Genomic DNA, 22317 nt, shown 5'->3' on the forward strand with positions numbered 1-22317 from the left:
TATTCAGCTCACAGCCCCCAAGTTCTTTGCATGGACTCGTGTAAATTGCTCCTGCCTGCCGTGGTGCTCAGTGGCGGGGTCGAGTGGACCCTGTTTGTTTCTGTTTTCCTGAGATCATAGCCCTGCGCTGCTGTTGCCCAGTGTTTGCAGATAGTTGTTTACCATACTACCAAAACAGCTGGTTTTCCAGCTGTTCTTTGAAGGAGGGCGTGTCCAGTACCAGTGGCTCCATCATGAGCAGAAGGAGAAGTCCCTCATTCCTTCCTTGTTCTTTTTCTCTTGCGTATACCCCACCCCTCTCACTTTATGTTGAGATACAACTGAAGCACAGTAAACTGCACATATTTAAAGCACATGATTTAAACAATTTTGATGTGAGTATACACCCCTGAAACCATCACCACAACTGAACATTTCTATCACCTCCAAAGTTTTCTTGTACCACTTTCAATCCATCTCTCTCTCCACTCCACTCCAAGGCCATCACTGACCTGTAGTTGGCATTTTCTAGAATTTTGTATAAATGGAATCCCCACAGTGTACTCTTTTGAGGAGAAGTCTGGCTTCTTTAGTAGCATAATGATTGTGAGATGCATCCATGTTGTGTGTATCAATAGTTTCTTTCCCTTTTTGCTGAGTAGTATTCCATTGTGTGGTCACACCACGTTTTGTTTCTCCCTTCCTCTGTTTCAAATGTTGGAAGCACATCTGGGTCGTTCTCAGTTTGCGGCTATTAGAGATAAAGCTGCTGTGAACATTTGTGTGCACGTCCGTGTGGACATGTGTGTTCATTTCTCTGTGGCAATTATCTAGGTGGAGAATGCGCCTGGGTCATGATAAATATACATTCAACATTTTAAAAAACTGCCAAATTGTTCTCTAAAGTGGTTGTAGCATTTACCCTCCCATCAACGGTGTCTGAGCACTCCAGTCCCTCCACACCCTCACCAACACTTGGTGTGGCCAGTCTTCTTCACGTTAGCAACTCTAGTGGGTCTGCAGCGGAATCTCACGTTCTAATTTGCACTCTCCTTCCGTTTCAGAGGCTTACTTCACTCTGCCACTAGATCCCACACATTGCCCTGGCCTCCATCCCACCACACTGATCTCTCCTTCTCAGTCTTGAAGGCCATCTTGCAAACTGTTTCTTTCTTATTTATTTATTTATTTATTTATTTTTCCCCCAAAGCCCCAGTAGATAGTTGTATGTCATAGCTGCACATCCTTCTAGTTGCTGTATGTGGGACGCGGCCCCAGCATGGCCGGACAAGCGGCGCGTCGGTGCGCGCCTGGGACCAGAACCCGGGCTGCCAGCAGCGGAGCACACGCACTCAACCGCCAAGCCACGGGGCCGGCCCCCAAACTGTTTCTTACAGGTCTACAGTGAAGTAAATCAGAAATGGAGAAGAAGAGTTAAGAAACTCTTACAGCTATAGGACAGAGTCATTTTATGACTGTTGAATCTAATACAAATTTTGGGCTTTATTTTGTATGTCTATGGTTTTTAAATTTTTTTTCTAGCAACTCATTTTTATTGTATTTTACAAGATTATTGGTCTGCAACAGATTGAACTATTTTAAAACTGTGGGTCCTCAGACAGTTCGGGAGCTCACCTCGAACGCTAGAGGCCCCAGGCCCTGCCTCACCCTCTCCAGGTGCCGACTCACTCCCTGGTGATCTTGCCTCGCTGCTGCTTTGAATGATGCCCCACACCAACACCTCCAGGGTATGTCACCTGTCCCCACATTCCAAAGTCATGTCTTTCTATGATTTCCACTTGGATGTCATATCAGCGTCTTAAAATGTCCCAATTCCTAATCTCTCTAAACCTGCTCTATCCACTGCCTCCCCATCTCAGCCCTGTCTTTCCAGACACCCTGGACCCTGAACTTGGGGGTCATCTGAGATTCTTCTTTCTCTCACACCCGCAGCCCACCCACAGCAAATCTCGGAGCTGTCCACCCTTTCACACCCCTACCGTTTCCTCCTCTCTCTGCTTCCTCCCTGCTCTAGCCCCTGGTCTCATTCACAACAAGGGCCCTCCTGCTCTGCCCTCTCCCAGCGCTCCAGCCACGCGGGGCCTCCGTGCAGTTCCAGCGCGTCGGGCACACTCTCACTCGGAGCCCTTGCCTGGCTGTCCCCTCGCTGCTCTCCCCTAGCGTCCACTGGCGGGTGGTCCCATTTCCTTCCCTGGCCACCCCCGCCCGCAGGCCTCCTTACCTCGCTTTCTTTTTCTCCGAGGCTCTGATCGCCGCCTGGCGCGTGACCTCAGCGCACAGCAGCCCCTCTCAGCCGGTCCTGCAAACTCTCACCTCCTCCAGCTCTGCTCTCCCAGCCGCTGGCCGGGAAGGCCCCGCCCTGGCACTCCCCCCAGGCTCCTCGCGGCGCCTCAGCACGCGCCCATCCAGGCGCTCGCACCCGCTGGGGAGGGCGCGGCCCCTGCCCCCAAACAGCGCCCGAATGGATGGGCTGTCTGCGAGTGATCCCCTAACCGTCAGCACCACCTTGGCAGACTCCAGAAGTAAGGCGGAGGGTGGAAAGAGCATCCCAGGCCGTGGGCACCGCGCGTGCAAAGGCCCAGAGTTGGCAGAGAGGGTCCAGGAGCTGCAGAAGGCTCCTTGGGGCGGAGGTGGGAAATGAGCGGAGGGAGGCACCTTCTTGGGGGTCCGGCTGGGGCAACCTGGGAGCGCAGACTAGAGAGCAGCCAGGGTAGGGGGCGGCGCCCCTGGTGGGGCGGGGCTCCTGGTGGCCCCGGGTTGGACCCGGCTTGGGCTGCAGACCCCGCCCCATTTCGGCCGGCGCAGGCGCAGGGAGGCGCCGCCGGTTCCCACGGCAACCGGGTTCAACAGTTCCAGCCCAGCGGTGTCCGGAGGCCTCCGGGCGCCCAGCGGCCGGCATGAGCGCCGCCGAGGTGGACCGTCACGTAGCCCAGCGGTACCTGCTCAAGCGGCGGCTCGGGAAGGGGGTGAGCGCGGGAGGCCCGGGAGTCTGTTCCCTCCCACCCTGCCGAGACTCCTCCACGGACTGGAGGTGTGGCCCTGGGCAGGCCACCCAGCCCCTCGGTGCCTGGGCCTCCTGTAACAGGGCCCTAACCGTGCCTACTCCCAAGGAACTTGTCACCTGGCTCCCAGAGCCAAGTGACAGCCGGGGCCCCCAACGGTCTCAGGCCGGAGCCATCCTGGAGCCCCAGCCACCATCTCCTGCTGCCGGGCTGCCTCCCCCAGTGCCCCCCGGGCGCTCAGGGGAGGCCAGGCCCGCCCACTCTAGGCGCCTAGGGGGAAGGGCAGATCCCAGGCCCGGCCGGGGAAGGGCCTGAGCAGTAAACCGGGTGGGCATGTAGTGGGGGCCAGAACCGTGTGTGCGCCCGTGTGCGTTTGTGATTGTGTGTGAGAGCATGTGGGGTTGTGTATGAGCATGTGTATGTGAAGGCACGTGACTTTGTGGATGTGAGTGTGTAACAGGGCAGGGGAGAAAGAGCAGTCCAGACAGTGCTAACAGCAAGTGCAAAGGCCCTGAGGCAAGGACCTGCTTGGCTGTCAGAGAAACAGCAGAGTTGGTGTGACTGAATAGGAATGACAAGGGACAGGGGGGGTCCCATTATGTGGGGCTTTGGCTTCTACTGTGAGTGACATGGGGAGCCGTAGCAGCCGTTGGTACCACTTTACAAGGCTCACCCTGCCCGCTCTGTCGAGGATGGACAGTGTGGGTGGGCGAGGGAGATTAGTTCACAGGTTACTGTAGTGATCCGGGTGAGAGATGCAGGAGGCTCAGCCCAGGGTGGGGCGTCAGAGATGGAGGATGTGGTCGGATTCTGATGACTTCTGAAAGTGGAGCCAACAGGATTTGCTGACAGGGTGGATAGGGTACGTGAGAAAGGGGGGTTAGGGTGCCTGGAGCGGGGAAAGGCCGTCCCTGAGAAGTCACAGGCTTCAGTTTCTGCCCAGAAGCTCTCATCTGTGAGCTCATTTCCTCCTGGGGCCTCCATCTCCCCTCGCTTCCCATCACCTCCTCCAGAAGACACTGGAGCCCTGGGCAGCAGGCTGGGCAGCCTGTAGCTGCAGGGGCCCGCTCAGAGCCACAGCCCCTCACACCCCCATCTGTCCCCTCCCAGGAGCCAGAGTGGGAAGGAGGAGCCTCGTGTCTGCAGGGGGCAGTCTAGTGGGCAGGGGATGGTCAGGCAGGAGGCTTGCCCCAGGCCTAGCAAGCTGACCGCCCTCCTGCCCAGGCCTACGGCATTGTGTGGAAGGCGGTGGATCGGAGGACCGGCGAGGTTGTGGCCATCAAGAAAATCTTCGATGCCTTTAGGCATAAGACGGATGCCCAGGTAAGTGAATGGGGAAGAGGTGTGGGAAAGGACCAGGGCAGGGGTGTGGGGGTGACCCTTGCCACCTTGGTACCTGGAAGCTCCAGCGCAAACTTGAAGCCCAGTCACAGCAGGTTTCCGGCATTTCTCAGAGCAGCACCCCCTGAGACCGCGTGGTCCAGTGGGTGTGCGGGTGGTGAGCATCAGTCCCGCTGGATCTTTTCCACGTGGCCTTCCTTCTCGTCCTCCCCCACACTCGTGTTTCTGTCTCATTTCAGAGAACGTTTCGGGAAATCATGCTGCTCCAGGTGAGTGGCCAAGGCCATCCACCCACTTCCCCAGGTGCAGTCTTTCAGACAAGGGGGAAGCCTGGCCCCTCGACCCCTGACCCAGCCCCCGGCTCTCTCCCCAGGAATTTGGGGACCACCCCAACATTGTCCGCCTCCTGGACGTGATCCCGGCAGAGAACGACAGGGACATCTACCTGGTGTTTGAGTCTATGGGTGAGTGAGGCCTCGCTCAGACCCAGCCCCACCTCTGTCCTGGCCCGGGCTCCCTCTGTATGTCCCTCTGCTGCTTGGGTCCCTGCAGTGGCCAGTGGTGACCACCTTGACCCCACCTCCATGAGGCTCCTGCTTCGTCCACTGTTTGTGGTTGCGTTTTCCTTTCTCTACTCATTTTATAAAACAAAAGCAACATGAAATCAAGTATTAAAAATAATTCCACACAGTTTTACTGCTGTGCTGACAAAGGCAGTGAGCAGGCCTGAGAAGCCTGAGGGGACTGCCAGGCAGTGTGCACGTGCAGGACACGGCTCTGGGGGTGGCCAGCGGGGCCTGGGGACTGCAGGCACTGGGTGGGCCGAGGATACCTCAGAAGGGCGCAAAGTGGGACAGACCTGGCCCCCTCACCCCGGGCCCCCCAGGCTGACCTGCGTGTCCCCCCAGACACTGACCTGAATGCCGTCATCTGCAAGGGCGGCCTGCTGACGGACATCCACAGGCGCTGCATCTTCTACCAGCTCCTGCGGGCCACCAAGTTCATCCACTCAGGACGTGTCATCCACCGGGACCAGAAGGTGCCACCCACACTCTGTCCCCTGAGCCCTGAGCCCTGTGTGTGCCCACCAAGGCAACCTCGAGCCCTGGCCTCGTCAACCCTCACCTCCCTCCTCTCCCCCAGCCGTCCAATGTTCTCCTGGACGCCAGCTGCTTGGTGAAGCTCTGTGACTTCGGCCTTGCCCGTCCCCTCAGCGGCCTCCCTGAAGGGCCGGAGGGCCAGGCCCTGACAGAGTATGTGGCCACACGCTGGTACCGGGCTCCGGAGGTACTGCTGTCCTCGAGCAGGTAACAGTGACACACACACCCCTGCCCCCTCTCACCCCCGCATGCCCTCTTGCCCACCCAGGGCCCCCAGGCCTTCCTCTGCCCTAGCACACATCCTCACAGCTCCTCCCAGCACCCCAGACCCTGGCCCTCTGAATGTCCCTCCTCCCACTCCCACCTCTGCTCTGGGGTCCCCCCACGCCTCCACCCCTTCTTGCCCCAGGTACACCCCTGGGGTGGACATGTGGAGTCTGGGCTGCATCCTGGGGGAGATGCTTCGGGGGAGGCCCCTGTTCCCTGGCACATCCACACTCCACCAGCTGGAGCTGATCCTGGAGACCATCCCACCACCATCTGAGGAGGGTGAGCATGTGTGGCAGGGTCCACTGGGCACCAGGGACGCTGAGGGTCAGAGCACACCGCTGTGGGGAGACAGGGCCTGACAGGCCAGGACTGGTAGGGAGGAGGATGGGGAGGGCCAAGAAGCCTCAGGAAGATGCGGACACTGGGCCCAAGGAGGAGCTGCTGGGGTTTTGAGGAGCGACTGGGCAGAGTCTGCAAGGCAGCAGGGCCTGGCCACCGGGTCCATGAGGGCCAAGCAGTGCCCACGAAGGGCCAGCTGGGTCAGGACAAGAGTGCTGGCCCAGCTGTGCTAGCACTCCCTGCTGTGCTGGGAGCTGAGCTGGGGAAGTCTGGGGAAGAGGGGGAGGAAGGCAGCAGGGGAGGAGGGGCTGCAGGGGTCCTTCCTGTTCGGGAGGGGGGAGTGGGGGGGTGGGGCAAGAGACAGGTGAAGGACCTGGTGGAGGGAGCCCTGTTCTCCCCCAAGTCTCTGGTTTCCTGGGTAGAGAGGGCAAGGGGCTCCTCCATGGAGGTGGGGGTGCCACGATGTGCTGGGCCTGCGTGCACATGTGAGCATGGGCTCATGTTGATGGTGTAAGAGTGTGCGAGGGCGGTGCATGTGTGGGTGCACACAGGCACACGTGGGTGCACGCGTCCAGATATCTGGGGTTCGAGCCCTGACAGCCAGCCTAAGCCCTGCAGAGAGGTCACTCCATGGGGCCAGAAGAGAGGGCCCCAGAGCTCCCTGAGCACCCCACCCCACCAGGCCCTCCTGGTCACACCGCTTCCTGCCGCCCACCCTGCAGACCTCCTGGCTCCGGGCTCCACCTACAGCGCCTCTGTCCTGCACCGTCTGGGGGCCCGGTGAGAGTGGGTGCTTGGGAGCCGGCCTCCAGCCTCTTCCTGTAGCCTTGCTGGCCAGTGTGTGCCAGCCCAGCCCTGCTCTCCCGATGGTGGTCTCAAACCCAGCAACTGTTGGTCACGCTAAAAGCGTCTGCCCAGCTCAGCCTGGGGCGGGGGGAGGGCCCGCGGGAGCTGGGCCGGGTGCTGAGAGGAGGGGACCGGAAGGCAGTCTGCCCGAGAGTCCTGCGTCGGGGGGCGGTGATCCAGAGAGACAATTAAGGGGCGGGGCCGAGGGTTGGAACCCGAGCCCGGACCACAGACGTGGATATGGGGAGAGGCCGCGGCCTGGAGAGGGGATAATACTCGGGCCGCTGCAGGCCACGGCAGACGCTGGACGCCCTCCTGCCGCCCGACACCCCCCCGGAGGCCCTGGACCTCCTCAGGCGACTCCTGGTGTTTGCCCCGGACAAACGGCTTAGTGCCGCCCAGGCCCTGCAGCACCCCTACGTGCGGAGGTAGGGGCGGGAGAGAGCGGGGTCCCCCGGGCCAGCCCCCCACGTGCCGGGTTGGGGGTTGGGTGCCCATCCTGGGCTCGGTCTGAGAGGTCTCGCTTCTCCCGCCGCCGCCTCGCTGGCTTCCCGCAGGTTCCACTGCCCGGCCCGGGAATGGGCCCTGGAGGCGGATGTGCGGCTCCCGGTGCACGAAGGAGTCCAGCTCTCGGCCCCCGAGTATCGCAGCCGCCTCTATCAGGTGCTCCGGCCCGCGTACCCCATCATTCCCCAGCCACGCGCACCCTTGAGGCCTCCCCCTGCCTCAGCGACCCCAGATACTCCGCCCCCTACGCCCAGCCGCGCCCCTCTGAGCGCCCCTCCCTCCCGCAGATGATCCTGGAGCGCAAGGGCAGCAGCAGCGTGCCGAGAGAGAACCGCCTGGGGGGCGGCCCTTCGGGGGCGGAGCACAGCGCCCCCCGGCCCCGGGCGCCCCCGCCCAAACCCGGAGCCGCCACCGCGCTGCCCTCGGGCTCGCCGGCGCAGAACCCTGGACGCAGGCCTCAGACTGGCCCCGGCCAGGAGCCCGCGCCCGGTGTGTGATCGCTGACGGCGCCCACCCCGAGCCGTCCTGGCCCCTTCTGGGTGGGACACCAACTGTCCGCAGCCGGACTCCTAACCCCGGGGGATGATCTTCCGACCCCACAGAAGCCCCTGGCGGAGCCACGAGCCTTCCCAGGCAGAGCTCGGCCCCCCTGCTCCAGCCTCCACTCCCAGGAGGTCCTGGGAGAGGGGAAAGGCCCCCCGGGGCGACGGCAGCGCCCCCCTCGGCACCCTCGTGGGTAGGTCGTGGGAGGGTGGCCGCAGGAGGACCCCTCCCACTGTACTTCTCCCAGGGCCGGTAGCACCCAGGTCCCTCAGTGACCCTGTGACGTGCCCTTTCCCAGGTGAAGCCCAGCGTGAGGGGGGCGGCGACCTCCCTGACCTCGCAGGCCGCCGCCCAGGTGGCCGTTCAGGCCCTGATCCGGAGTGACCGCGACCCGGGCAGAGGGGTGAGGGCGGCCGGCGCGCCACGGGTGAGCCGGCCCTCGCTTCCCTCCCGTCCGCCCTACCCCGCCCCCCTCCTCCTCTCCGGCCGCGCCACCCCCTGACGGGGACCCTCGACTGCATGCAGGTCCCCCACGGGCTTCCCCGCAAGCCCCGGCCTGGCCGGAGGATGTTCGGCGCCTCGGCCTTGCAGGGGGCCCAGGGGGCCGCGCAGGCCGCGCTCGGGGGCTACTCGCAAGCCTACGGCACCGTCTGCCGCTCGGCGCTGGGCCGCCTGCCCCTGCTCCCGGGACCCCGCGCGTGAGCTGCCCTCTCGCCCTCAACCCGCGCACGCCCGCCCCCCACTCCAGGCCCCGGATCAACCCCCCCTCCGACCCCCAGCGCTCTCCACCCCCCTTTTCCCCACCCCTCCCTTCCTTGCCTAGCTTCTTGTCCAGGCCTCTGTGGGGGGTAGATGAGGTTCCCACCCCAGCCCCAATCACTTCTGCCAATAAAGTCTTGTCAGTCTCCAGCCTAGCTGCCCACCTTTCACCCTCACTAAGGGACTCCCTCTGAGGCCACAGTACCGGTTTCCAGAGGACCGCCTTCGGAGGACCCTGTCCCATATCTAGGACAGACCCCATGAGAAGCCGTGTTGTTACCATCTGCTGTCACCCTGTGGCTCCTGTCTACCCGGCCCCCAGTGTTTTCCCTCCAGGCTCAGGGCATCTAAGACTTGGCTGAGGGGTGCCTTGGGGCCAGCTTCCTGTCCCTTGTCCACACACGCCATGGGGCCTTCCTGGTGCCAAGCTGTCAGATCCCAGCCTGGACCTGCTACAGGGTCCATGCTGTCCCCAGGGTGGTCCTGGCAGGGCAGGGACCTGTGCCTGGGCGCAAGCCACCACGTGACCACATTTGTGACCCTGAGCCAGAGAGGAAAAGGAGAAGAGATAATGAGGCAGTGCCCCAGGGCACAGACCCTGACTGTGGTCATTGTCAGTGACCCCAGCCTGTGCCCCCCCACACAGTGACTGGCTCCTGGTTTGTCCTGGGGGAGGGTGGGGGACACCCTAGGGATGTCTTGTGGGGCTCAAGGCTACCTCCTCTGGTCACCACCCAGCAAAGGGCCTGGTGTGAGTCTGGTCCAGGGGTGTGGGGGGTAGGGGGAGATCCAAGGGGCCTGGCAGGCATGAGCTGTAGCTCATGGTTCCATGAGTGCCCCGCACGCACCTGACTCTGTGCAGGGACCAGAACACAGGCAGCCGCCTGGCTGGGGGGGCTCGAAGCCTAAGGGGTGAGGCCTGTGCTGTGTTGAGGGCCAGGCTGCCAGGAGCAGGGAGCTCTGGCCTCCTGTAAAAGCCGCTGGCTAGTTGCTGCTGGGGAACAGACAGGAGGGGTGAGGCGTGGGCAAGCAGAGCTGGGTGGAGGGTGGGCCCAGACCAGGCGGCTGCAAGAGAGATTCAGAAAGCAGAGAGAACAGGGCTTGGGAGGAGCTGATGAAGGCGGGGCTGAGGATGAAGGCCACAGTTTGGGCTTGGAGATGGGCCAGCTGCCGAGGGGGCAGCTTGTTGAGTTTCTGGAGCCTGAGGCATAGTCCTAAGGTGATGGAGAAGGGGGACAGACAAGGCTGTGGGATGAATGCTACTGCCCAGAGGGAGCAGGGGGTGTCCAAGGCAGTCCAGCCCTGCGCACAGAGGCCGGGCCGCTGGCATGGGAGGGCTGGGAGCCCGGACACTTGGGGAGTGGCCACTTGGTACCCAGGGTAGAGGAGGATTCAGATGCATGGGAGCCACAAGATGAGGCTGGGAAGTGTCTGCTGGCCTTGGTGACCAGGGGAGTGCCCATGGGGTGTGCCTACATGGAGGGCTGGGCCGCCCTGAGGAGGGAGAGCAGACGGCTAACTGAGGGTGTTAAGCAGCCTGTCATGGGAAGGGGCTGAGAGGCGGAAGGAGTTTGTGTTGGGTTAGAAGATTCGGGTAGAGGTACTGGCAGAGCAGGTGGGGAGGGTGGTGGTGTCCAGAGGGAAATCTGAGAAGTTCATAGGGCTAAAGGTTACAATGTATAACTAGGTGATTATATATATTTGGGAATGTGTTGGAATATTTTGTGCATTGTGTTTTATTGTTAACACCAAAATGTGCAGAACCAAGTTTGGGAAGATGTCTTATTCAGCACGACCTGGAGGTGCAGACAGGAGGCTCCGAGCCCGGGCCCTGGCCTTCCCACGGGCAGCACGCTCCACTTCCTGCGATGGCTCTCCCTCAGCGACAGGCCTGGACTGGTCTGCTCAGAACAGCGACGCACCAGGCGGTGTGAAAACGCACTTGTCAGCAAGCACGTCAAGGCCAAGAGATGCTCCAGCTCATCCAGCTCCCCAGTGACCTTTTCCACCTGAACAAAGTCCCTGCTGTCACCCCTACTTGGGTGGTGGCTTCGGTAACCAGGCTGTGAGCTGTCCACCAGCTGGAAGCTGCTTGGAGTCAGAACTGCTGTCTGCGCTCAGTGGCCTTGTTTCTTAAACCCTTTCCCAGTCTGAGCGATTGGAATTTCTCATACTTAAAAAAACCAAAAACTATTTGAAAAGAAAGCGCACAAACAGTAATTTCACAATGATAGCACCTACACTGGGGGACATTCTAAGCATTTGGTGACAAAATGTGTCATTCCAAATAGAAATTACTCTGTGGGGGTGAAAAACATACAGGAAGGGTAAGCGAGGACCTTGGGCACATTTTGCCCATTGGTGACAAAGGAAAGGACCAAGAAAACGGTGGAGTCGGGTCTGCTGGGTGCCTGCAGGGCAGGACCACTCCCACCTTGTGGGGGTGCCAGGACCCCTCAAGCAGTGGGTTGGGGCTCAGGCGCCACTGCACCGTGTCCTCGGGCCTCACCTGTTCAAGTACAAGTGCTCCACATCAGCCCCTTTCCGGGGCGTGGCTGGGTATGGTGCCTGTGAACATGTGTCTGTCTGGGCGTGTGGGGAGCCTTCACGAGCCTGGGGCCGTGCATCAACCATCCAGACTGGTTTTATTGTGCCACAAAGCCTGGTGCTCTCACTTCCTGCCAGGTACTGGCCAGAGCCTTGCTTGATGAGCAGCCAGGCCTGCTTCAGTTTTTCTGGCAGGGCAGCCCCTCAGGGGTCTTCTTCTAACCCCCTCCCACCCTGCCAGTGGCCCACCCTATTGCGCTTCCCAAGAGGAGCATCCTTTGGGTCTGGCTCCACCCCTCCCTCACAGACTGCCTGCAAGCAGCCCTGCCTCCCCACAGAAAAAGGATGGCCACCAAGAAAGGTGCCAGCAGGCAGGAGGGAGGCAGCAAGAAGGAATCCAAGCAGGGCTGGAAGTGAGCCTTGAGTGACCTGAGGCGAAGGTGGAGAGAACCGGCCCTGAGGAGGTGGGAGGCCCAGAGAGGCCGGGGCTGCCAGGGGACAGCAAAGAGGCAGGAGAGTGAAGACACAGCACAGCCAGGAGGCCAAAGGGGAACCCTGAGACACAGAAGCCCTGAGACACGAGGCCCCGAGAGAATGTGGGACTGAGGCACAAGGACATGGGGTCCTCTTGAAAGACGGGGGACTGAGGCACAAAGAGATGGGTCCCCAAAAGATGGGGGACTGAGGCACAAAGGGCCCCCAAAAGATGGGGGACTCGGGCACAAAAATAGGGCCCCCAAAAGATAGGGGACCTGGGCATAAAGATAGAACCCCCGACAGATGGGCCCTGAGGTGAATGAAGACCCAAAGGGGACCTGAAGCCAAAAGAGGTGGTGGAGGCAGAGGGGTAAGAAGGGAAAGGCTGAGGACCCAGAGACTGAGGTGCTGAGAAGAGACAGAGGTGGGGGAGTAAGGCACGGGACACTGAGGGGCTGGAGCCCCTAGGGCAGAGAGGCTGAGGAGCGACAGGCAGGGTGTCCACCAGGTCACTGCAGGTGGAGCCGAGCTCTGGCTGTGCTCAGCCGGGTTCCTAACTGCTTTGGCATGAGGACCAGGTGCTCTGCGTGATGAGTGGCAGTGATGCAGGCACCCCGACCTGGGCTGGTGGGCCAGGAGACTCACTTCTTGCTTTTGAACGTACCCAGGATCTTGGGCATGAACTTGCCCACCTTGCTGTCCCTGGCGTCCTCCTCCGCCGGGCTCTCCCCTGTCCCCAGGCCGCCAGCGTCCTCCTTTTTACAGAAGACCTCAAAGCGGCTGTAGACACGCTTCTCCTTGCGCATGCTCTCCATGCGGCGGAGCAGCCGGTCGCGCTCCTCTGCGCTGGCTGGCAGTGTGCGGCTCAGCCGGCCTTGTGTCCCCAGGCTGTCAGAGCGGAAGATGGCCGAACATTTGTCCTTGTCGGACATATCAGGGGCCAGACCCCCGGCAGCTGGTGGGCGGCCTAGCTCAGGGCTGCTGTGGGTGGGGCCTGGGCCCGGGGCGGGGGCGGGGACTCCACGGTGCTTCTGGCCGTGGGCGCTGATCTGCTCCAGAATGGCCTTCGTGTCATCCCGCAGGTTGCTGCTGTACAAGGCATTGGCCGTGGCTGAGACCACGCGCGCCCGCGGGCCCCGCTCCTCTCCTGTGGCAGCCTCTGTGCTGTCACCCCGGCCCAGGGAGGGCCGCCGGGGGCTCTCCGGCTGCCCGTTCTCCTGTGGTGCTGGGAAGCCGCCCTCACCCTCTGCGCGGCGCTCGCCCTTGGGACTCAGCAGCTGCCGAAGGCGCAGGGAGCCCTTGCGCAGGACCTCCATGGGGCCGCCAACCGCCTCCTCCGCGGGCCCAGTCTTCGGAGACTCCCCGGAGAAGGTAAGAGTAAGGCTGCCCCTGCGCTCCGGCACTGGGGGCACTGGGCTGCTCCTGCGTTCCGGCACCGGGGGCACTGGGCTGCTCCTGCGCTCCGGCACGGGAGGCACCGGGCTCCCCTTGCGTTCCGGGTAGGCTGAGGTGGGGCTCCCCTTCTGCTCAGTCAATCCTGCGGTTGGGCTACCTTTGTGAGCAGGAAACCCAGGAGTGGGACTCCCCTTCCGCTCGGGGTAGGCTGAGGTGGGGCTGTCTTTTGGCTCAGAGTGGGACGCCTGGTGCGCCCGGGGCCCCTCCGGCGGGGGACTGTCCCGCCCTTGCGGGGAGGTGGAGCGGCCCTGGGCGGAGAGGAGGCGGGAGGGCACCCGATCGGCGCCACTCCAGCCTAGCGTGTCGAGCAGCTGGGTGGCAGTGAGCGTGGCAGCTCCCGGCTGCCGCTCGGCCTCCTGGTGCAGCCGCTGTGCGAAGGAGTCGCGCAGGTCTAGCAGGCAGCTCTCGAGGCTGCGGCGCTCGCCCGCCGCGCCGCCTGGCGCTGCCGCCTCTTCCCGCCACGCCTGGGACACGACAGCCTTGCTATGGCTGCCGACGGTGACTGCGGCCCCCTCCCCGCCGGGATCACGTGCCGGGCCCTTGTACTTCTCCAGGAGCTCGGCGACCTTGGCGGAGGCGGAGGAGCGCACGGCCTCGCCGCCGGGGCCCAGCATCTCGCTGACCGCCTGCTCCTTGTGCAGCACCTGCACCTTCTCGGTGGTGGCCGCCGCGGCCCCGCCCGCGCCCTCCGCCTGCGTCGAGCTGAAGATGAGCGAGGAGCGCAGCCGCGAGCTGCGCTGGATCAGCGGGGTCAGGCGCGAGCGGAAAGCGTCCTGCTTGGCCAGGCCTGCCTCCTCTGGGCCCTCGCCGCCACCGCTGCCGGAGCCAGGCACTGGGCCCTTGGCCAGGAAGGACGCGGGCACGCGGAAGGCCGAAGGGAGTAAGTCCCCGCCGGCCCCCCGGCTCCCGGCCCCCAGCACGTCGTCCTCGTAGGCCTCGCCCTCCATGGGCGCGGGCAAGCCCTCGTCGCCCGCATCCTCGCCGTGGCAGCCGCTCAGGTAGGAGGCCAGGCGCCAGTGCCGCAGCCCGGCCCGCCCCTCGGGCCCGCCCCTGCGCTCCGGCTCTGCCTCGGGCGCGGTCTCGGGGCCCAGCCTCGCCGCTGCCTGGCACGGGAAGCGCTGGCTCAGGCTGGGGCGTGGGGCACCGCCGGGGGCCAGGCCGCGGAGGCCGGGCCCGAAGTTGGAGTCCGAGCCGTGGCGCACCTCGCGCGAAGCGCCGGACGGCACGTAGTCCAGCCGCTGGTGTCCGTCCGCGCCGAGCTCGGGGAAGCGGGGCCCAGCGCCCAGCGCGAAGTCGTCGGGGTCGCCGAAGCCCGGGCGGCTGGCACGTAGCTTCTCGAACAGGCCCTGCGGGCGCGCTGGCGCGAGCTGCGGGTCCCACTGGTAATGCTGCTGGTAGAGCTGGTCGCGGTGGAAGTGGCTGGTCTGGAAGCGGAAGTCGTCGCCGTGGCTGAGGAACGTCTGCCGCGACACCTGCCGCGCGGCCGCGAAGTTCTCCACCGCGCCCGTGCCGTCGGCGGCCGCGTAGCTGTGCCGCTTGATGGCGTCCATCTCCAGGTGCCGCGCCTGGAAGAAGGCCCGCGGGCCCGCGAGCTCCCCGCCTGGTCCCGTCTCGGCGTCCAGCCGCCGCGACAGCGGCCGCAGCCCCGCGTGAGGCTCCAGGGCGCCCCCGGGCATCCGCAGTGGCTCCTCCCGGCGGAAGGCAGACAGGAAGTGGCGGTCGGGGTCGAGGAAGGAGGGGAACCCCAGACCCTCTTCCCGAGGCGGTGGGAACAGGAGGTGCGCTCGTTTGGAGAAGAAGGGGGTCGGTACCCCGGCCACCTGGCCGCTCATGAGGGGCCCGCCCCCCGCGTATGGAGCCAGGGCGTAGGCGTCCATGCGGGCCAGCTCCCCCGCCGAGGGCACCAGCGGCTCGGACTGTGCGAAGAGGATGCGGAACTCCTCATCGAAGCTGGAGACCAGTTCGCCCTGGAACACGTGCGCCAGGCTGCGGTGGATCTTCTCGAAGGACCACATGAAGCTGCAGGGGGAGCAGAGCCATAGTCAGACGGAGGGGACAGGCTGAGCAGCAGCGAGAGGCGCAGAGCCCCGCCTGTGGCTCCGAAGTGTCAAGTCTGCAAGGGCTCAGGCGAGGCTGTGTCAGAGACTACAGGAGGGGGGCTTCTGGAGAGGAGGCCCTCGGGTGGGGAGGCGCTGGGGCTGCGGGGCAACGGGGCTGGGCGCACCTGTAGCTCCCACTCATCACCACGGCACAGTCCACCAGGAGGAACTTCTCCTTCACGTGGCCCTGGAAGGACTTCCCGGTGCGGCAGTAGTAGGTGGGGCCTGCCACAGTGCGCACGCGCAGGAACTGGGGAGGGAGAGGCGTTAGGTCTCTGCGGAGAGGGGCTCTCCCAGTCCCTACACGCCTCCTCCCCAGCACTCACGTCCACGTGGTGCAGGTTGACACGGCATTTGTCGGCCATGTCTAGGAAGTGCTGTGCGTTCATCTCATCCAGGAGAATGTAGACCGGGACGCGGCGCGAGGCAGCCTCCAGCACCTCACTGAGCAGGTCCACATCAGTGAACATGTCCATCACCACGGCCACCACCTGCGGGGATCGTGTCAGAAACGGAGGCAGACCCCTCCACTATCCCCACCATTCCCTAACCAAACCTCCAGGGTCCTGGGCGAGGTGGTGGGGGGGAGCCCTCTGAATCACCCACAAACACTGCAGAACAGCCACAAGTCCATCCCACGGGAGAGTGGGGCCCTGTCAGGGAATGGGGGTCAGGAGGAAGGGGCCTGTCAGAGGGAATGTGGGGCTGTTGGGGGGGGCCAGGGCATGATGGAGCCCTAGGCAGCACAGGGCCTGCATCCTGTTGGGGACCCCCTGCCCTACAGATGTCTGAGCTCCCCGGATGCCAGGGCAGGGATCAGGGCTGGGCCCCAAGCTCCAGTTCTGCCCCTGGGAGGGGGTCACCGCCCGAGGGACAGAGGGCAGAGGCAGGGGTCTTCAGTGTCTGGACCTGCTGCCTCAGTCTCCATGGTTTAACAGGGTCTCTTCGCTGTTTGCCAACTGCCTGGTTGGGGGTAAGAAGCCCTCACCTGGGTCAAGGGCAGGACTAGAGAGAATTCTCTGAACAATAAATCCAGGCCAGGAGGGGCCCAACCATCCCAGAGCCACTGTGTTTCTGGGCCCTGGCCACGACCATGGGCAAGCAAACCTGGGCCTGCAATAACCAAACCCTTGGTAACCGGGGAAGAAGTCTGTCTGAGAGCTTGAGCTGCAGCCTGAAGGCCAGCCGGCCAGCCCTGGCCTCCCCTCGCACCAGAGCTGGGCATGCTCATGTCTCCTCCACCCTCACACCCCTACTCATGCTGCAAGGTCCAGCTCAGGCTGCCTTCCCCACTGCCCGCCGAGCCCGACGCTGCACCTGCTGGGCAGAGCGGATCATCCTTCGAGCCTCATCCTTGATGCTGGGGCTGTCAGGCGGCGGTGGCTGCACCAGTGTGGTCACCTCAGTGCCCTGGAAGCCGAAAGTCAGGGGCCAGCCTAGGTCGAGCTCGGGCACTGCCTGGTCTGAGTTCACGGGCCAGTAGGTGCCTGAGGAGCCATCCATGTCCACATTGGGAGGGCTGCCTTCCGGTGGATCAAGGGCCACATGCTGCGGGGGCCGCAGGTGGCGGCTCACGTGGTCCAGCTCCTCAGGGCACAGGAAGGCAGGTGCCCCCTCGGACGCCAGGAAGCGGCTATAGGCCTCAGGCCCGCCCTCAGCCAGTGCGTCCACCGCCAGGCGGTAGTACTCTTTGTAGTGAGGTGGCAGGTACCCAGGAGCCAGTGGGTTGTCCCCCTGCGAGGAGCTCTGGGAGCGGCGGGCCATGTTGGCACCAGGGGCCTGGGGGAAGGGCAGGGAGACACATTACTGGGGCAGGGGCACTGGGCCCATGGCCCCCCCACACATGTGCACATGTTGTAGAAGGGACCGTCAGTGACGTGGGTGGGCTGTGGAGTTCAGCACGTGCCTGGAGGCCTTCCATGGCACCCCAGACCCTCAGATGCCGCCAAGTGGGCGACAGCAGCACCGTGCCTGGCACAGATAGCTTGGCCTCGTCTCTGGGTGCTCTGGCCATGCTGGTGGGGCCCTGGCTCTCACCAGGACCCAGGGAAGGCCACGTGCCCCTGCTTCCAGGGGGGCTGCGGCTCCACATGACCCCCCTCAGGTCACTTTATGGCCTCTGTGGCCCCAGGCACTTCTGCTTTGTGGGCCCTTTCCTCCATAAAAAAAAAAATCAATGATGTTTTATGACTGCTGGTATAAAGAAAATACAATCCAGGATGAATTCTTTATTATTATATTCACTCTTGTGATTTTATAGCATGAACGCATTTTCGTGGGCCCCCGCCACTGTGCCTACTGGACAGGTTGGGCGGCTCACTGCCTGTGTGTCTCTGTCCCTGGTGTCGGAGGACCTGCTCCCCCTGCCTCCTTGGCTCATTACCTCAGCTGTAAAATGCAGCCGTGGAGGCTGCCGACACACGCCTGCCTGGGTGAGCTCACATGAGGCTCAGCACTGCAGGCCCTGGCCACACCCGCAGCCGAGTACAGGGTTTCACACTCTGAGCCCCATAACCACTCACTGACCTCGTAGCCCTCTGAACCCTGACCCCTGCCCCTTGTCCCTGTCGACCAGGAACCCCCTTCCCGTTGGTCCACCCCTCCAGCTCTCCGGCCACTTTCCCATCTTAGATATAACTTCCCTGGGCCACAGCCCCTGGCCCGCCCTCCCAGCCACGTACTTCACACCCTGCAGAGCCAGCTGCAGCCTCCTCCCTCCCCAGAGCTTGGAGTCTTGTCTCTGCCAAGCACGGCCCTGCTCACAGTGGTGATCTCTCCAAGTCTGGTCACCGCCCTGCTCCCCGCCACACTCGGATGAAGTCAGGGCCCTTTGCTGCGGCCCTCAGGCTCGTCCTGGGTTCCGAATGTGCCTCTCCACCCTCATGGCTTGCTCCAACTTCACACCGCCACCCACACACCACTGGCTCCACTCCAGCCCACCTGCCTCCAAAGGGCCTTCATGGGGGCCTGGCCCCAGGAAAAGCTGCCATTAGCCAGGTGGGGGCCTCTATCTGGCTCCCAGGGCCCAGCTACACACCATCCCTGAACCACCTGGATCCCGGCCCTCCTCCTCCCCCGGAAGGAGCCCCAGGCACTGCTTGCCCCACCCCTGCTGTTCCTCAGGGTGGGGATGGGCTGGGACTCTGGTCGTGCCAGCTCGCAGGTTCCTGGATCTTGGTCCTGGCTGGGGAAAGTGCTTCTGCCAGACTGCGCCCCCTCCCCAGGTGCAGCTGGAGACATTGCCTGAGCACGTGAGGGGTCAGGACTCTGTGTATGATGACCTGGGGACCTTTCCTGTCTGCCTTCCCGGGGGGTTGGGGGTGGCGGGGTGGGGGGGACTGGACAGGCTAACTGAATGTGATGTGGAGCTGGGAGGTGGGGGAACCAACCTGTGCATGCCACTCAGTCCACACCGGCAGAGATGCTACCCGGGCCAACTGTCTGAGGAAAAGCTGTTCTGACTTTCCCTCGTGAGGGCACTGTCCTCTGACTGCATCCAGTTACATGTGGGGTGGCCATATTGTCCTCATCCTACATGCACTAGATTGAGGCTGACCACGCCGGGGTGTGGCACATTCAGTGCTGGCCTGAATGTGTACTGGGGTCTCACACTATCTGACCACAGTGGGGGGGTTGCCTGACACTGTATCTGACCACGGGGGGCAGGTAGTGTCTGACACTGTATCTGACCACAGTGAAGGTGCCTCACACCGTATCTGACCACAGTGGGGGTGGGGTGTCTCACACAGTATCTGACCACAGTGGAGGGGCTGCCTCACACTGTATCTGACCAAAGTGTGGGGGGAGGGTGCCTCACGCTGTATCTGACCATGGCGGGGTGGGGGGGGGCGCGGGTGCCTCACACCTTATCTGACCACAGTGAGGGTGTCTCACACTGTATCTAACAGGGCACTGTGGTATCTGGCTGTACAGGGTCAGTGGCTGACCATGCAGGGCTTGGGGGCACTATCCTGCTACATTTGAGGGTGGCACCTCCTAAGTCCAGGGAGGCACACTAGAGGGGATCCCTACTGACTTCACTGGGGAGGGAATCAACAGTAACTGTCCAGGCTGCGTGTGACAGGGGGTGGGGTGATCCCATGAGGGCAAGAGGCCTTCTCATCAGATAGGACTGGTCCGGAAGGGGCACCAGTCCTGCGTGACCACCAAGGTGGCCCTGCTCGGCCTGACACAGCAATACCCGTGACCTCAATGACCTTACTCCTTTGCCTGTTTCCTCTCATGGTCTGCACACCTCTGACCTGTGGACTAGGCAGTGGCCACTCCCCAGCTGGCAATGGGGAGCCCCAACAGGGGCCTCCTCGCATATTTGGCTACCAACCGCCTGCCCTAAGGGAGGGAGGGGCGCTTATCCCACCCAGGCCAATGACTCAGCAGGAATCCGCTCCTCTGCCGCTGACCTCTGACACAAGCCAGACAAAGCCTCCAGGGCCCTGGTGGGCTCCCTAACCAGGGACTTCCAGCCGCGGATCCTTCCCACCTGGGCAGAAGATGAGGTTTCTAAGTAACTAGAAGGAGGATCCTGAGGGAAGGATCGGGCGCTAACGCAGGAGGTGATGTGACCCTGCCCAAGTGTAGACAGGGGCAGGAAGGGGCTCCCCGCAAGAAGGACTGGAGGCGTTAGGCAGCGGGGAGGTAAAGAGGGGATTCGGCTGGACGGGCTCACAGACTGGAAGTCGGTGAGTTGTAGTTTTCGGGGTGCGCTATCGCAGGGTCCAAGGGGGTTAGTGCACCTCAGGAAGTTAGCGGCTGCCTGGGTTGGGTGTCCCATCCACCCACCCCAGTCCACGAACTTGGACGCGAGGGAACGCGGGCCTTCTGCTCTCCCGCACTCCACGCAGAGAACCAGACCGAGCGCTGGCCACCCCCGTCCATGGCGGCCTGGGCGGGGAGCCCCCAGGGAAGGGTCTAGGCCGGGCCCAGCACCCTCCCCAGACTCCAACTAGGCCGCGAGGGCGGGAGCGAGTCACGACGGCTTGGGCAGCCTCGCCTCTGGCCCCTTCCCACTCGGCTCCTCCTGGGCCGGCGTCGTGCGAGGGCGCTCGCGTCCACACTGGCCTCTGCGGCCGCGACGTCCCCTCGCCCGCCCCCCCCCCCGGCCAGACCCTGCCCCACGAACGCGGCTGCGCCCGCACCCCCCCCCCCCGGCCCGCCACGGGTCCCGCGGCCCCGGCCCAGGTGCGGCGGGAGGGCCGCCCAGGTGAGGCCGCGCCGGGGGGCGCCGCGCGCGCCGACCCCGCCGGCCCCGCGCGGCCTCCCCTCGGGCGCGCCCCGCCCCGCTCGAGCCGCGGGAGGGGGCCCTACCTGGCCAGGTGCGCGGGGTCTCGGGACAACGGCAGCAGGAGCCGACCGCCGCCCAGCGGCCTCGCGGTCCGGTCGGTCCGGCGGCCACTCCCCGCCGCGGCCCGCCCGCCGCGGCCTGATTCACGCGCCCGCCCCCGCCCCGCCCGCCGCGCCCGCGCCCGCGCCGGCCTGCCCGGGCAGCACCTGGGGGCGGGGCGGCCCCACCCCGCCGCGCCCGCATTCCGCCGTCCGCCCCCGCCCCCGCCCCGCCGCGCGCCCGCCCGGCCCGCCGCGCGGAGACCCCCGCGGCCCCGGCCCCGGGCCCGCACCCCCCGGCGCCCATCGGTCCACCGAGGGCTCGAGGGCCCCGCGCCTGACCCCTGACCCTCGCCCCGGAAGTCGAGGTCACTCGGAAGTTCCGTCTCCGTCGCTAGGAAACGGGCCGGCCCGACGCGAGGGGCGGGGCTTCTGGCCTCGTCGGTCGGGGGGGGGTGCAGGTGAGGCAGATGACGCTGTGGGGGCGGTGCCGAGCCCGGGGCGGGGCCCCGCGAGCACCGGGGACCCCACCACACGCGGACACCCCCACCCCGACGCGTGCACACAGGACCCCCCCCCCACACACACTGATGCCCACGAGTACCTGGGACGCCAGGAGCACATGGACCCTGCGGCGCTCAGATCTCCCCGTGAGCCACATACACACCGACGCCCACACGTATAGGGGACCCACGCACACAGGGGACCTGCCCACTCATATGTAGCCGGCACACACACCAGTCCCCTCCCAGACCAACCCCCCACCGCAGGAATTCCCCCACAGGCCCACCCACACCCACACCTGTAGGGGACCTGCAGGCACAGGGTACTCTGTACACAGCCACCCCCACATGGACAGGGGACTCCACAGGCACATAGGGACCTGTGCACACAAGGGACACCAGACACACTGACCCCCACACACCAGTGCCCACGCCAACCCTCTGATCATGTACATGGGACCCCATAGGCACCAGGGACCCCCCACGCACATAGAACCCTTGCACACATACGGGACCCGACATGCACACTAGGTTCCACACGTGCGGATCACCCAGGCACACACCAACGTCACACACAGGAGAGCCCACGTGCACACAGGGGTCCCTTAAGCACTGACCCCACACATAAGCAGGGGACCCTACATTTACTGAACCCCACCCTGTACCCACTCTGCAAGCACAGGGACACTCCCGCACAGGCCCCAGCACACACATAGGACCCTACACCAACAGAGTCGCTTAGGCACCGAGGACCCGGCAAGTACCAACCCCCACATGGGAGGGGACCCGGCATGCACACCGAGCCCCACGCACTGACACGCTCTGTCCATGCACACATCAACCCCCACACTCATAAGCCCTCAGCTGCCCCAGGTGCCTCAGTCTCCTCTGTGTCCCCCCAAACACTTCCGATCACTGCTCAGAACCCCAGTTCCCCACCAGGCCCTCCCTCAGGGCCCCACTCCCCACTTAGGCCCTGCCCTGCGCTTGACCATCTGTCTAAGCTAAGTCCTGCCACCCCTGCCACTCCCCCAGCACCCCCTCCCCTGTCACAATGTCTGAACCCTCTCTCTGCCAGTCTCCAGTCACCCTCCTGTCCCTCTTGCCATGTGATCCTATTTTCTCAGTTTTCAGGGTCATTTCCAGTTTCATTAATCCCTTCCCCAAACACTCAGCAACACTCCACCGG

The 22317-nt window shown here is 63.8% G+C and overlaps 3 protein-coding genes across 4 annotated transcripts; 2 read left to right on the plus strand and 1 right to left on the minus strand.

Annotated features, from left to right (window-relative positions):
• The first annotated feature begins 2862 nt into the window (after positions 1-2862).
• Positions 2863-9469, plus strand: MAPK15 (mitogen-activated protein kinase 15). Its single transcript, XM_058565098.1, has 14 exons — positions 2863-2966; positions 4227-4325; positions 4583-4612; positions 4717-4807; positions 5252-5382; positions 5487-5650; positions 5853-5992; positions 6775-6832; positions 7189-7326; positions 7456-7561; positions 7693-7894; positions 8008-8141; positions 8247-8375; positions 8474-9469. The coding sequence occupies exons 1-14, from the start codon at positions 2898-2900 to the stop codon at positions 8648-8650; spliced, it is 1668 nt and encodes a 555-aa protein (XP_058421081.1). The 5' UTR covers positions 2863-2897; the 3' UTR covers positions 8651-9469.
• A 1866-nt stretch (positions 9470-11335) lies between these two features.
• On the minus strand, positions 11336-20690 carry FAM83H (family with sequence similarity 83 member H). Of its 2 annotated transcripts, none has more exons than XM_058565096.1 (5): positions 20611-20690; positions 16603-17064; positions 15612-15776; positions 15411-15535; positions 11336-15205 (listed from the first exon to the last, which is right to left on the minus strand). In XM_058565096.1, exons 2-5 carry the CDS (start codon positions 17047-17049, stop codon positions 12373-12375), a joined length of 3570 nt encoding a protein of 1189 aa, XP_058421079.1. In that variant the 5' UTR covers positions 17050-17064; positions 20611-20690; the 3' UTR covers positions 11336-12372. The 2 variants fall into 2 exon arrangements, with proteins under 2 accessions (XP_058421079.1, XP_058421080.1); XM_058565097.1 differs by lacking the exon at positions 20611-20690 and adding an exon at positions 17967-20364.
• LOC131419744 (proline-rich protein 2-like) lies at positions 19116-20973 on the plus strand. The gene is made up of 2 exons (XM_058565295.1): positions 19116-19123; positions 20148-20973. Exons 1-2 carry the CDS (start codon positions 19116-19118, stop codon positions 20971-20973), a joined length of 834 nt encoding a protein of 277 aa, XP_058421278.1.
• The last annotated feature ends 1344 nt before the right edge of the window (positions 20974-22317 follow it).

This window comes from Diceros bicornis, chromosome 21 (genome assembly GCF_020826845.1).
Source record: "Diceros bicornis minor isolate mBicDic1 chromosome 21, mDicBic1.mat.cur, whole genome shotgun sequence".
In the NCBI taxonomy this organism is placed as follows: Eukaryota; Metazoa; Chordata; class Mammalia; order Perissodactyla; family Rhinocerotidae; genus Diceros; species Diceros bicornis.

Excerpts from the sequence above, each read along its gene's own strand:
- FAM83H (XM_058565096.1), bottom strand. The coding sequence starts at position 17,049 with ATGGCCCGCCGCTCCCAGAGCTCCTCGCAGGGGGACAACCCACTGGCT. Across the intron at positions 15,536-15,611 it reads TCAACCTGCACCACGTGGAC|TTCCTGCGCGTGCGCACTGT; the intron begins GTGAGTGCTGGG and ends CTCCCTCCCCAG. Across the intron at positions 15,206-15,410 it reads GTGATGAGTGGGAGCTACAG|CTTCATGTGGTCCTTCGAGA; the intron begins GTGCGCCCAGCC and ends CTCCCCCTGCAG.
- MAPK15 (XM_058565098.1), top strand. The coding sequence starts at position 2,898 with ATGAGCGCCGCCGAGGTGGACCGTCACGTAGCCCAGCGGTACCTGCTC. Across the intron at positions 4,808-5,251 it reads CCTGGTGTTTGAGTCTATGG|ACACTGACCTGAATGCCGTC; the intron begins GTGAGTGAGGCC and ends GTGTCCCCCCAG. Across the intron at positions 5,383-5,486 it reads TCATCCACCGGGACCAGAAG|CCGTCCAATGTTCTCCTGGA; the intron begins GTGCCACCCACA and ends CCTCTCCCCCAG.